Source organism: Sphaerodactylus townsendi, linkage group LG06 (assembly GCF_021028975.2).
Source record: "Sphaerodactylus townsendi isolate TG3544 linkage group LG06, MPM_Stown_v2.3, whole genome shotgun sequence".
Taxonomy (NCBI): Eukaryota; Metazoa; Chordata; class Lepidosauria; order Squamata; family Sphaerodactylidae; genus Sphaerodactylus; species Sphaerodactylus townsendi.
In genome coordinates this window covers 69,297,401-69,312,306 of record NC_059430.1, presented here as the reverse complement: position 1 = coordinate 69,312,306, position 14,906 = coordinate 69,297,401, and the positions used below count along the sequence as shown (strand labels likewise).

Below are 14,906 nucleotides of genomic sequence, written 5' to 3'. Positions count from 1 at the left end.
CATCTACGCCGACCCGACCCCTTCTGCCTCCATGTGGAAACGGCCTAAGATACCGAAAGCAGGGGCATAATATGTAAAAACAGATAAGTAAAATATTTGTAAATAAGTATTTCAGAAAGCCTCTGGTTTAAATTGTATAAAGATATCTTGGATGTATCAGTCAAAATAGTTATAAGGAAAACCATTACAAAGATTATGTATAGATTTTTATGCCTTATGCGTAACAGTCACACAAAAATTAACTGGGAACTTCTGATAAATGTTGGTTATATAACAAAAGGATTTGGCACTATTCATTATATCTGGCAACAATGTCCACAAGCCTACAGATTTTGGACAAACATAGTTAAAGAGATGAATAAAATTCTAAATTGTAAACTGGAATGTGATCCTAAAGTAACTCTCGTAAGTATTTTGCCTGAAGGTATACTGCAGAAAATAAAGTATGTACTACCTTTTGGTAGTGGCAAAACAATAATAAAGTTTGGAAACAACCAAGCCTGCCAAGCCTAGGTGAACTTGTAAAATGTGGTATATTGTATTGATGGACAGAATTCCAGTTTGTAAGAAAATGTGGGAAGGGAAAATTAAAGTTCAAGAGGAAATTGTTGAGAAATGATACCTGTTTATTCTGTAGTGGAATAGAAATGAATAAAAGAGAATATCCTGAGATATATCTGAACAAAGATTTACGTTGAATAACAACACGTGTAAAATTGTCTCTTTTTTGTGTCTTTTTGTCATTTTCCTTTCTTTTTTATTTAAATATAATTGTGAGGGGCAAACTTTTATATTGCAAGAATAAGGTAATTTTTTTCTTATCTTCAGCTGAATTTGATATATGAGATACCTTCTCGTTCTTTTGATTTGCATTATTGCAAAATAGTTCTAACTGAATCTTTAAAAAAAGATTATGGATGTGTAAAATATTGTCCCTGAGCTTCAGTCTGCACACAGACACATAAAAACAATGTTGGTAATTCCAGGATGAACTTTATATTTTTCTTTTTAAAAAATTGAGCAAAGAAATGGCAACTTGCTTTTTATTTCCTTTCTTTAAAAGGAAAAGTCACTTTTGGAAGAAATAGACATAATTGTGAACAGTCTGCTAGATATACTCCTGAAAACCATTTTGGAGATCACAAGTCGACCTCAATCAGCAGGGTCTGCAATGAGATTTCAGTTTCAGGATGTTACTGTAAGTGTTATAGAATAAATAGATGTGCAGTTCATTCTTTCTTTCTGCCAAGTATCCTTCAGTTTGTAAAAATAAATGTCTATATGCATAAGCACTTTCCAGTGGACATGGAGCAATTCTACTTTTGCTGTATGTAGGAATTTCATATCAACATCTTCTTGGTAAACCATTGATAAACATATTCTTCGTTGATTTATTTACAGCCCAATTCAGGCATGGGGGGAGCAAAAGTAGTCCTGGAAATGGCGCGGGTATGCACCAGCCTGTTTGCCCACTCCACACATAAGTGGCACCTACGCTGGCAGAGAGGGTAAAGATGCTGGCAGGTGGGTGCCACACAATTCCACAGTGCCCAGACCCAGAAGAGCACATAGCCATGCTGTTGTAGAAGAGCATGCCTGTACAGCTGGGGTCAATGGGTTGAGGCCATTCCCAGGGGTGGAGCTGACTTTAGTTGGCTTCCACTGGACTTTCAGCCTGGGAACACCCCCCTCCCTGGCTGCAGACATGTCACTGAAAAGCGTGGCGGGAGTCTGTTTAGCCTACGGGGCTATTCAGGCAGCAAAAGGGTTTTTTGAATTTCCTTCCTTCCTGCACCAACCCAAACCTCTTTGGAGGTAGCACCTTTGTCATGCCATCGCCAGCTGCCATGGAGCTCTCTCCCACCCAATCTGGATTGGGTTGTTAATCCTATTTTCATGTAACAGCAAATTCCCTAAGTAAAGTGCACACTAGGGCCAAGCTAACCATGACAATGTGTTCTCTAGACAAATTGGCAGCCATAAACTGGCTACCAGATCCCATGGAGAGCTCCCTTTAAAAGTTCTGGTTGGGACTGTGGCACTGGGAAAGGGACTCTACATACTATTTTTAGGTGGAGTTCTCTATGGGGACCAGCAGTTAACATATGGCTGCCAGATCTTGTAGGGAACATGAGAAGCATCCCATGTAGTTCAGCTCTTAGGTAACTGATTTCTTGGGTCTGTCCCAGAATGTATCTTTTTACATTTTTTGAATGACCGCTCATTCTGTCATTATATGACAGGGCATTTGTAAATAAGGAATGTAATACATTGCATCTTACACTGGAGATGTAAGAACTATTTCCAGAAAACCAGTATTGGAGGCTATAATTGAAGAACAGGAGGCAGAGACTGTCACACTTTTCATTGCTGCAGTTTTTCTGCTCAAAATATTTCTGTTCTCAAGCTGTTTTCTACATGGACAGGAAAAGATATGGGATCATCAATGCCTTTTCCCTGCAGCGAGGCAATATAGCTTGGGGAAGGCAATTCTGAAAGAGAAAATGGCAAGAAGGGAAAAGGTCAAGCATTTCTTTGTTCAAACTGCCACCTCCTGTAGCTACATTTCAACAGTAAATGAATAAATTGTTTGCGTCTCTCCAACATATTATCCAGATTTACCCTTAGTATAAAAAAGTGTAAATCTGCCTTGCTCCGTAATTCATACGAACAAATGTATAAAACCAGGTTCAAGGCATATTTTTTAAGAGAACAGAATGGAAACTTCATAGGTGAAATAATTCATCTATCTATGAAATATATCAGGGTATACTCTACTTCTGTTAAGGTGGTAGGAATCTTACACAGTGGGAAGCATATCAGGGTTTTAAAAGAGCAGTTGACCTATTTTTTGTTTGTTTTACCAAGTTTTCTGAGCACCATTTAGTTGATCAATGCTTTGTCTTGCAGCCTCATTAGGGCTGCTTTTAATGTTGTTGAGTGTTTTAAAAATATTTTACAATATTGAATGGCTTCTAAATGACATTTTGATCTTAAAGCAAACATTTCATAGATGATCTTAATAAAATAACAGTATCTTAATTTTGCATTCCCTCCTACAGAGAAGATATTCATGGAATATCAATATACTTAAACTGTATGCTTTAAAGATTGTATTTACAGGATTTCATAGTTTTTTACACTAAATTAAGGAAAGTTTTAATACTACTAAATTTTGCAAGATCTTGTTCATATTGCAAAGGCTTATATATGTTGACTTCTACATAACACTTCACACATTGATGTGTTGCCAAATAAGGCTTGTGGTATAAATATAGCTTCAACTTGAACCTGCTTCATTTAAATGGATTTCCCTTGGAGAACTTCCATTTCCACAGTGCTGCTTTCCACAAAAGGTTTTTTTAAGAGTATTATTCATATGCAGAATTGAAGAATAAACTCTTGGGGTCCTTGTGCGGCATTACGGAAGTCAAATGTGCTGAGAAGTTTCAAGCACCACATCAAATACATAATTTGAAGTGACTCATAGCACAGCATAAGGCAATTATATACTGTTATGTAGCAAGATCATGCAGTACTGTACTGGCTTTATAGCAGCATACTGAGCCAAACACTCAGAGTTATTTGTGAAAAAAGACACTGCCCAGTTTGAGTGTAAAGAAAAGAAAGATAAATCAGTGCATTACACAAAATGTAGGTGGAGTTGGGCTGAAGTACCAGACTAGACTTTCTATCCAAGATTCAGTGTTGCCTCACTTTCAGAACAAGCCTACAGATAATATCCTTTTGCATGATTTTGTTGAAACTTGCCTTATGCTGAAGTGTGACTACTTTCATTTATATGGTGTGATAGTTGAAGAGCACAAGGCACTGAGGTGTCATCCTGCACGAACTCTTCTCTAGTTCAGTGGCTCTCAAATGGGCAAAGTGCTCACTGATTTTAATTTGGATTGGTGAATAGGTTTCCAAGCCCCAAGACTGAATGCACGCGTTGATGTGTATGCATACAAATACAATTGAAAAAGATACCGAAATTGTGTTAAATATTGCATTCAGTGGAGGTTGCTGGCTGCCACTTTTAAAATGCATTGCCTCCTTTTCTTTTTGTACTATCTTCAAAGACCTTCTTTGTCTGTGCCTGGTATACTTGTAGCCTGTTGAAGTCAATGAATTTAGAAGGGTATAACTGTGTTTAGGATTGCTCTGCTGGTGTGAAGTATTTGTTCCAGAAGATTAACTGTAACGGCACATGAAGACTTTTGCTTGAAGTGGCAATAGCGCCTAGGAAACAAATCTAATCCTTGAAAATTACAAGAAAGTGAGTAGCCCTTATGAATGCAATATTAAAGAAACAGGAGTTGACCCTAAAATATTTTAAAAAGGAAAGTACACTTAAGAACAGTAAATAAATAACTTAATAAAACACAATAGGTTAAAGGTAATTCTTTTCAAAGGTGCTTTCTGATGCTTGTCAGTTGTGTGAATATGTGTTTATAAAATCACCTCAGTAATCAGTAACTTTGTTTTACCTATTTCTGTTGGAATGCTTTTCCTTTCTCTTATAAATATATCTATATATTTTAGGGAGAATTTGTGTCATGCCTATTGTCTTTATTACGGCAAATGACAGACAGGCATTACCAGCAACTTCTTGATAGATTCAAGACGCGGGATGAGCTGAGAGTGAGTATTATTCTTAAGAAGACGACTCGTTCTTTGGTCCTTGTGAATATTCTCAGATGCTTGCCACTTTCCCAGTCTGGTCAGAATTTTCCCATTTCACAGGAGGGCATTTATTTATACATTTGAAGGACAACACAGAACAAGTTATATGTGCATCTTTATTTCTTTATTTCAGAAGGACTTATTGTCCTTGAGATGTTCTCTCAGAGCTGGTAGATACTTGCTGATTTGCAATGCAGACTTTCTCATGTATGAAGGTACATGTGGTTTCAAATAGTGTTCCATTTTGGTTGTGGAAGATTCTGGTTGAAATCCCTGCTCTGCCATGAAAGATTGGAATTATTTAGAGATGATTCATAATAATGAGTGTTTTTACAGATATACAAGACCTGAGAGTATGAATATGTTTTGTCTGTAGTTAGATGAACCAATATTCCAGAACAGAACAATGCAGCATGGCTTTTGAAGCTCATTTTCCATCTCATAGAAGAACCAGAGAACCTTTCCAATAGCAGTTAAAACTTCCTGTAATAGGCACCAGAAGCAATTTTGCAACTTTCCTGTTAGTCACTGATAAATCATTTCATAGGCTGAGAAACAAGCACGCATTCCTGTAATTCTTACTGAAGTTTAAGCAACCCTCCAAACCATGGGCGTAGTTCTCCTAAAAGCCTGGAAGTATGCAGACTATAGATATTATCCAAACAGCTTCCAGCCTACCTGCTGCAAATTTTACTCCATCAGTCAAGAAAGATCTTCATGTCCATTGGGATCACATTGTTAAATTACCAGCTGTAATAATACTGGCTTGCTGCCTCTGGGCATGTTATTTCACTATCATTCTTTTGGTGACACTTGGAATTTCAGATGTAGAAGCTGATGTTCATGTGGTAGATGTCTTTCCATCCCTCCCGCTCCCTCTCAATGTCTGAGAGCTAATTCATTTGTCACAAAAGGTGTCTACATGGTTTCTCTTTTGCTATCGCTGGATCACATCTATATAGAGAACCATTAGAATGCAATCCAGATGGTCCACAAGATACATGAACCTTCCTGACAATGATTACTACAATTGTGGAATTACACAGTTATGAATATGTATATCTGTGTACCTTTGTCCATCTAAGGCTAAACTATATTCAGTCCAGCTAAACTCCTGAGGCAAAGTGTGTGTTGCTGGGACTTGTGTGCCTCTCCGCCTCTTCATTTGTGCTTAATTTGTGTTTGAACATCTTGTACATATCCTGGTGAAAGCTGGTCTTAAGATCTTATTGTAACACATCTCAGGAAGAGCAGAAAAAATATTATAATTATCAGGATTATCATAAATTCTGCCAACTCATGTTTATGTTTTGGACAATATTCCCAAATGCTAAGACATTTTTACAGATATTCTTAGTAAGGGAAAATATGTAGATCCCACACAACAAGTGAGTTGCATGAATATTTTTTATTTTATGACACAAATTGGTAGTCTGGAAAAGAACTAAGACAACCTGATGCTATTAATCTAGGAGATGATTGCATTACCAGTGTTGCTATTCACAATAGTCTAAGAATTTCATTGCTAGTTTTTTTTAATTCAAGAGACAGTAAATACCAAAAGTAATTACATGAAAAAAACCAAAATAATGTTTGAAAAATTATACATCATTAAACTATCCAGCATTTCATCCATTTTCTCCCCACTCACTAGTTCTTTCCACTCACTAGTAGAAGTGTATCTAAGGAAAATGGAGCCTGGGGGACAAAATCTGAGCCCCCCCCCCCCGAAGGTCGCCCTCCCCCATCAAGATCAAACAATGGGTTTTTTTTACACCAGGTCATTTCTAAGTCACTGTCACATTATAGAACATGCCCCAGCTCACAAATCTGAACACAGCAATAGTCCATGCCGCACTGTAGAAATAAAATGTTGACAACGTTTTCAAAATGCTTTCAAAATGTTTTATTACTGCTGTGAAAACATTTTATGGTGTTATATCCATCACCTCCAATTGCCCCCCAGCATTTGAAACACAACACAGAGCCAGGAGGAAGGGAAAGGACAGGGACAAATTTCAAGTCTAGTTTTTCACAGTAGTTGCACACATTGAATTTTAATACTGACAGTGTAAGGCACTGCAGACAATACTTCCCTGGATGCCAGGATCCAGCCTGACAGTAAGCTACCCACATTCCTCCCATTATGGCCATGTTGTGCAAACAGGGAAAATGCATGTATTTATCATGCATGAATACCAAACCTAAACATACAGGAAAGTGAAGATTGCACTCCCGCTATAGGCAAGCCCCCAATATGTGTGAAGGGAGTATATTTCAAGGTCAATTCCTCATATCTCTTAGCAGACCGCACAAGATATATGAAAAACTAGTAATGCAAGTTGTAGGGGAATTTTTTGTATGACATGCCAATAACTGTACTTGTAATACAAGAGAAAAACATTACACTTGAGCATTTTATACATGGGTGGGGAACAAGGGCATGAAACCCAGAAGCTCTTGTTAAGAGCATAAAACCATGTTGTCTTCTTCCCACCAGCCCCAAGTTTCTAAATGTGGATATCATCTTGAAAGTCCCAGGAATGATTAGCTGGTTATTGGGTGCTTAGTAAACCCTGGCCTGGACCTTAGTAAGGAGGGAGGATGCTCAAAGACATGAAAGGGAGGGAAGAGATCAAGAGAGGTGTAGTTTAGGGCATTTAGTTTAGGGCAAATACTGGTGGTTGCACTTTGAACAGGTGAGCCCTCCTCCCTGCCCCTCTTCCTTTCTCACTCTTGAGTGGTAGTGGGGGATCCCCAAGGGGAGCATGCCATAACTCATTTGGTGGGAGGGAGGATGCTGATGTTGCATCTTGTGCTCAAAGACATGAAAAGGAGGGAAGAGATCAAGAGAGGTGGGCAAATACTGGTGGTTGTACTTTGAACAGGAACCTGGGTCCTGGATAAATCATGCCAGCATGGTGTAGTGGTTAGCATGCCAGACTAGGATATAGAAGACCTCTTCCTTTTCACACACTTGAGTGGTGGTGGTGCCAATGGAACTAAGTTGATGTGCACAGGCACCTGGAATGCTTCACTCTGTGGGGGGCTATTTTGTGCCCACCACATGGCTAGAATAGTTGCTCCCGGGGACATGGGTTACCCCATGTCCCTAGGCAAATACATCTCTGCTCACTAGCAATGGTTAGCAATTACTGGTTCTTAGATGTTTGAGACAGCATTCAGCATCAAAGCTCTTTTAAAAATAAAGTGCTAAAGTGCTTTGCAACTCTCCCAGAATCTCAGCAATAGTAGAAGTTCCTCAGCTTACAAATTCATGTACGTTAGATTTTTTTTAACTAGAAACAACTAATAGTGTTGCTAAAACTTTTTAATTCATTTTTTTAAAAACTGTGGAATAATATTTTTTTTCCTTTTTGTCCTAGGATTTCTTGTTGCAAATATTTACTGTATTTCGAATATTACTACAACCTGAGATGTTTCCAAAAGATTGGACAGTAATGCGTTTAGTTGCTAACAAGTAAGACTTTTGAAATGCATTAACCAGACCTAATGGGAAATGAATGGGGAACAATATTCATAATTTAAATGGGCATATAGTTCTAAAATATCTCTTGTCTTTAGACAGAATTGCAGCCTTGAAATGTGAATCTTGTGAATTATTTTAAGCATTTCTATTTATGCAGTTTGATCAGTTCAAGATAAAGCAGATTACTATGAAGACAGAGGTCCATCTTTGCAACACATCTTTGATAAACAGCTGTCTACTTAAAAAGCACAAGAATTAGAATTTCAGTATTCATGTATGACACAAAACCCTGTTGATCGTGCAAAAATGGGGAATATTCATTCCCAGTGCCTCAAAAATAAGACTGGATGGTTTTGTGTTCTCCCTCAAAGGCCAAAATAGTCCTAAAAAGAGTCCTTTTACTGACAGAAATGAAGGCTTGAAGGCTAGTTAGTTTAGAGCATTTATTTCTTAAATCTATAGGTGCTATGTCTATTGTTTTTGGGGAGAGGTGTTACCCCATATGTATTTGTGTAAAAAAATTGAAGATTGTTCTGCAAACTTCGTACTGTTTTCAGATTTGTAGAAAGACCCGTCCTGTCTATTCATGGTTCCAGTGTCTGCATTTAACTATGCTGAGTCTCTGGATTTAGCCATGCAGAGAATCAGATATAGTGATGAAGATATAACACCAATTTACTCTGTTAAGATTTTAGATTAATGGACATTTTCCCCCTAACCCACTCCCCCATTCAGTTTTTAAAAATCCAAGCTGCATCTGCTATGATTTTATTGTTCTGTATTTTTAGATGTTCCGGTTGGTTCTGCAGCCCTCATCTTATTGCACTGATTAGTGAATGTCCCGTCCTACTGATTGTATTGACTCACTCTGCATAATCCTCCTTAAGTCCCAGTATAAGCATAAACAAACAAACAAACAAATAAACAAATGTTTTATATTTTTGTTAGAAGACCGTCATCTTTACATTTTGTTATGAAACCATCATCTTGGATCTCTTTAAGTTGATTGAATTTCCTTCCATTGCTCATTGTTGGTTTTTAGCTTGTCTCTATTCAAATGATCTGGAACAATTATAACAACTTTGCCATGAGATGTCCTGAACCAGATATTCATAAGCTTCCATCATTTTTCTTTTTTTTCTCAAATAATTTTTATTTTATCAAAAAGAATTACAGAAAAAATAAGTTAAAAAAATAAGCAGACTTGAACAGATGTGGCTTGCAGTTTTTTATAACCTACAGGATTTTTCTGTCATGATATCAAGCCCATGAAACACTCCCAACTGAATATTACTGGGCACCAATCTTGTTATTTTTAGGTATCAAGCAAAGCCTTTTTTTTATTTTCCCAAGGTCATTCACCCTTTGTTGCTTTGTTTCTGCTGACTTTTTATTTTTACAAATCGTATTTCTACTATTGCTTTTAAAATTACATTACTGTTGCATTTATTTATGCCTTTATTTCTGTGCATTTGTGCATTTATGTTTTTCTTTTTATTGCTCCTTTTATTAATGATTTAGAGCTGTTTTTATGCTGCATTTATGTAGCTGTTTCTAATTTTTAGTCACTTGTTTGTTGTGTTTAATGAACATTGTAAACAATCTTGCAGTTTTACTGAGAATGTAGTGTAACCATGTTTCAAAGAAATACATGCAATGACCCTTTCTAGCATGGCTATGTGAGCAATGCATATTGTCTCCATAGTGCCTAAGCAAATAGCATTTTCTTAGCAGTTTCTGGAATATAAATCATATGAAAGTCAAATGAAGGTTTTGTTTGTACTTAGTCTTAAGCTTGTGACAGAGCACATGCATGCTGAATGTCAAACAGCCATTTGCTCAGGTCTGAAGAAATGATGATAAGCCTTGGTTTAGTAGGTAGTTTTGAATTTCTTTGTGCCCTTCCACATCTGGCACCCTAGACATTTACCAAAGTCTGCCTAGTTGATGAGCTGGTCCTTCTGGTGTGCATACTACTAATCAGAAGCAATAATGACAACAAAGAAAAGGAAGAAGCTGAAAAAAATTGCTTATTTCTATAAATACCATTCCCTCTATCACCCGTTACTATCCATGTAAGATGACAGGACTACAGCACATGTCATTGAGATTTAGTGCTGAACATCAAAATGTAAAACATAATTAAATGTGCACTGGATATTAATGAGGATGAAAAGGATAAATTCTACAGGTAAAAGCAAAAGGAGAAACAGAGCAATGGGAATTAAGAAAATTAGATTAATAGGAAGGATTCATCAGCCAATCCATACTGACTAGAAACACTTTGAAATGGGCATGAACTTGTGGATCAGTGATGAGAAGTATTTGAGTCAAGGTTGATATCTGTTCATACAGACATGTGCATATCTTAGTGAGACTGCCAACTACATTGTGAGAGTCCCAACTACATTGACAATATTTGTGCTACAAGAGATCAAAGTACACAGGTGATTAATCAATGTCTTAGTATTCAGAAAAAGGTATGCCAAAACAAAATGTGGTGAAGGCTGTTTTTCCTTTTGTTAAAAAAAATAGAAAAGCAGTGTTTTGACAAAGCAAGTAGTACATAAAAGCTGTGTGTTAAATATCTTAAATTATTATTTTCAAATGTTTTATGTGTTGAAGAGATGTATTATCATAATTTATAATTAACTGTTATAGATTAAACATATACAGCAGAATAGTTCGTTGCTGAAAAAATTAAGAATAATTTTATGTAATTATTTTTCACTCTAATATGTCCTCATCTAATGTATTTAATTCAATCAGTATGAATGCTTATCTGTGCAATCTTTTCCTCTCTTTTACTAGTGTTATTATTACAACAGTGTTATACCTTTCGGATGCCCTTCGTAAAAACTTCTTAAATGAAAGTTTTGATTACAAGGTAAACTTGCAATCCATTTGCATTATAGTGCTCTTCTGTCTGTCTATATATGCCCCTGACTGTGATGCTGTTGGAAATATTTGCTCTCTGCCCCACCCTCCACCCCCCATCTCCTAGCTATAACTAAGAGCTGTGTTGGATACTTCATGGCTAAGTGGGCATTTATGTTGTAACTTGTCTGTCTTCAGCTAAATGGCACTGAGGCTGTTGGTCAGGGTTGGTGGCCCTGCTTAAAGTGCAGAAAATACTAGGCTTAATTCCTAGCACCTCTGATTAAAAGAACTCAGATAGCAAGTGCTGAAGGAGGAAATCCATCTATAAATGAATCTGTGGAGTGTGATTTCTCCCATTTCTCTCTTTTCTTTCTTTCCCTTTCACCTTCCTTTTCTCTTTCCTTCCCTTCTCCTTTTTTTCTCCCTTTCCATTCCTCTTTTACCCTATTCCCTACCCTTTCACCTTACTAACAAATAAATATGGCCCTGCCATTCATTTTTGGGTCTCCCATTCATACCCCTCTTGTAATTTACATTCAAACAACGTTGGGGGCTTCATACTCTTAGGAAAAAGATGAAATAAAATTCTGGATTTTTAATTGAAGTGATTTTATTATTTAACTAAAAGTAATTTTTTTAAAAAAATTGACTGTATATATTGACTGATGGATTGTAATATGGTGAAAGCCACCCCAGGCCCAAATTTGCTGAGGGAAAGCAGGGTATAAATAAATAAATAAATTCCCTCTCCTACTGTAGCTTCTAATTGAGCTCTCCTCTAATTTTGTTCCTAAGAGTTAGCAAACCCTCAAGAAAGACATGGGGCCAGGTAGGAATCTGCATCAACAGGGAGGGAAGAATTGTCAGAAATTGCTTTTGGAACTACATGACTGAATACATGCCATTGACCTTTGTTACCAACATGGGTTATACTGTTTCTTTTTACCAACACAATTCCTGAGACTAGTACATCCACATTCATTCAGCAGACCAGGATTTTAACAGATCTTTAGCTTATAAATTGATAGTGATATACATGGCTATTACAATGTTCGTCAGTAAAGAATAGTCTCAGATCTGGTAAATAAAAAATTACGTTCTCTGTTGATGAATCATAATTCTGAAAAGGAAGGGAATAACCAAACATTATGTTTGCTTTTAGATTTGGGATTCCTACTTTTACCTTGCTGTTATTTTTATAAATCAGTTGTGTCTGCAGTTAGAAATGTTCACATCTTCCAAGAAGAAAAAAGTATTGGAAAAGTAAGTACCACAACTGGCTCACATAAAGGCAGACAATATCCTACATTCATTGTCTGAAACAGCTAATTTTTAGCATATGATTTTCTTTCTAAAGCATTATTAAAATATAATGGAGGGGGCTATTTCAAATAATAAGATGGTCAGAAATATATGTCACTCAAGAGACTTTTTGAAGTAATACTTAAAAAATATTGTATTGGTCTCTCCCTGGGGATGGTGTGGGTTAGGTTAACAAAGTGTCTTAACAATGTAGCTTGTTACAGAAAAACAAGGATGAGGATTTTAATTGATATATACAAGAGATATTTTGTAATTTTAGTTGTAACTAAGATGTTTCACATACAAGTGTTTGACTCTTGTTTTTCTGCTGAGAGGACTTTCTTTTTGCAGTCTCTTGTTTCTTTCATGAACTTATGTTTCTTTTATACAGTAGAATATGACCCACTTCCCCAGGTTCTATCTTAAACTGACCTGGGATCATCCTTTCACCAGGACCATCTCCCATAAAACTCTTAGGGATCACTCTATAAACTTTAGACCTGTTTTCTTTATATGACTGGTTGTGGATCCTGTCCTGATTCAGAAACCCAAAAAGTGTTCCTTTTTTTCACTTATGAGGAAGAATTCCCCACCAAACAGCTTACACTGCGGTGTTAAACATACGGCCCCTTGAGAGGGGTTATCAGATCTGCAAGCCAGCTGACAACCCCCAGCCCACCTGTTTCCAATCTGACTTGGCAAGTCCACTGTGGGTTCTCCAGTCTAGGCAATCACTTACTCCCACTCCTGATATAGCCTGGCAAGCCCACTGTGGCATTGCCAGTCCAACCACTCATTACCCCCGCCCCCCAGTACACTACTAACCTGGCCTAGCAAGCCCACTGTGGATGTCATGTCCCCAGATACACCCTCATTATTTTCCTTATTTAAGCCTCAGTTGTCCCTTTAGTTAGAATGGATTTAGTTGTCTTTTGTATAGTATTCTGTGGGAGGGAACCTTAATTAGACCCTGTCTAAGAGCCTTACAGTCTTCTTTATTACCCAGTACTCCTCCTGTTCAGTTAGTTTAGTTCACGTGTCTGAGGAAGACTGGAGACAGCAACATCTCAGACTTATAAGGTCAGTGGAAGGATTCAGTTGGTTTGCACCATTTGGCCCGTACTGCTAGTTAAATTTTTCTATAGTTCGGAGAACTGGCTGAATGAATCCCACTCACCCAAGGGGGTTTTCAGAGCCCCAAGCAGCCAAGCGCCTGGTTGTATTTCTCAATTTTTTAATATTGGAAGAGTGTAGTCATTGGTACATGGTACTGATACCTTGATGGTCTGTTATTATTTCAGTTGACATCAGTTCATCTGACCCAACTAGGATAAAATATTTAATAACATTAAGGTCTCAAGAAGCATTCTATTTTTAGTATTACTTGGATAGTTTCAAATTGCTTTTTGTCACTGGTATGACTAGGTGTGAAGGCCTCCACCTGAAAAACAAATCCATGCTAATATATAAGGTGTGGCTCTTCCCAGATGGACAAGATCTTGGTGCTGTGGTGCATACCCTGGTAACATCTAGCTTAAATTACCATATATACTCAAGTATAAGTTGACTTTTTAAGCACATTTTTGTGCTGCAAAAAGCCCCCCTCGACTTATATATGAATGAGGATTTAAAAAAAATATTTTAGGGTTTTTAATTTGTCGGCTGCCAGGGGGCACAGTTTTTAGGCTAGCAGCACCAAATTTTCAGGATATCATCAGGTGACACTCCTGATGATACCAGCCAGGTTTGGTAAAGTGTGGTTCAGGGGGTCTAAAGTTATGGACCCCCAAAGGGGGTGCCCCATCCTCCATTGTTTCCAATGGGAGCTAATAGTAGATGGGGCTACATTTTGAGGGTCCATAACTTTGGACCCCTTGTACCAAATGTCACTAAACCTGGGTGGTATCATCAGAATAATATCTTGCTGATACCAGCCAGGTTTGGTGATGTTTGGTTCAGGGGATCCAAAGTTATGGACCCTCAAAGGGGGTGCCCCATCCCCCATTGTTTCCAATGGAATCTAATAGTAGATGGGGCTACCCTTTTGAAGGTCCATAGCTTTGGACCCCCTGAACCAAACTTCACCAAACCTGGGTGGTATCATCAGGATGGTCTCCTAAAGATACTCTGAAATGTTGGTATTGCTAACGTAAACATTTCTCCCCTGACAGACACCCTCAAATTTTCCCCAGATTCTCCCTTTAAATCACCCCCCTTCTGAGTGGATTTAAAGGGAGAATCAGGGCTCCCTAAATTTAAAAAATTGAAAGTATTGTCAAAGGCTTTCACAGACAGATTCAGCTGGTTGTTGTGGGTTTTCGGGGCTACGTGGCTGTGTTCTGGTAGAATTTGTTCCTACCGTTTCATTTGCATCTGTGGCTGGCATCTTCAGAGGTGTATCACAGAGAGAAGTCTGTTATAAGAGAAGTCTGGGTGCAGTGTATAACAGACTTCTCTATGTGATACACCTCTGAAGATGCCAGTCACAGATGCAGGTGAAACCTTAGGAACAAGATCTACCAGACCACGGCCACACAGCCCAGAAGAC

The 14,906-nt window shown here is 37.7% G+C and overlaps 1 protein-coding gene across 3 annotated transcripts in view; it reads left to right on the top strand.

Moving 5' to 3' along the window:
• Window positions 1-14,906, top strand: part of DOCK4 (dedicator of cytokinesis 4) — a 347,529-nt gene that overhangs the window by 249,829 nt on the left and 82,794 nt on the right. For all 3 annotated transcript variants that reach the window (XM_048499440.1, XM_048499439.1, XM_048499441.1), the window contains 5 exons: window positions 1,064-1,198; window positions 4,546-4,644; window positions 8,073-8,167; window positions 10,988-11,063; window positions 12,219-12,319. In XM_048499440.1, the coding sequence (XP_048355397.1) occupies window positions 1,064-1,198; window positions 4,546-4,644; window positions 8,073-8,167; window positions 10,988-11,063; window positions 12,219-12,319 (506 nt within the window). The remainder of the gene's footprint in view (window positions 1-1,063; window positions 1,199-4,545; window positions 4,645-8,072; window positions 8,168-10,987; window positions 11,064-12,218; window positions 12,320-14,906) is intronic.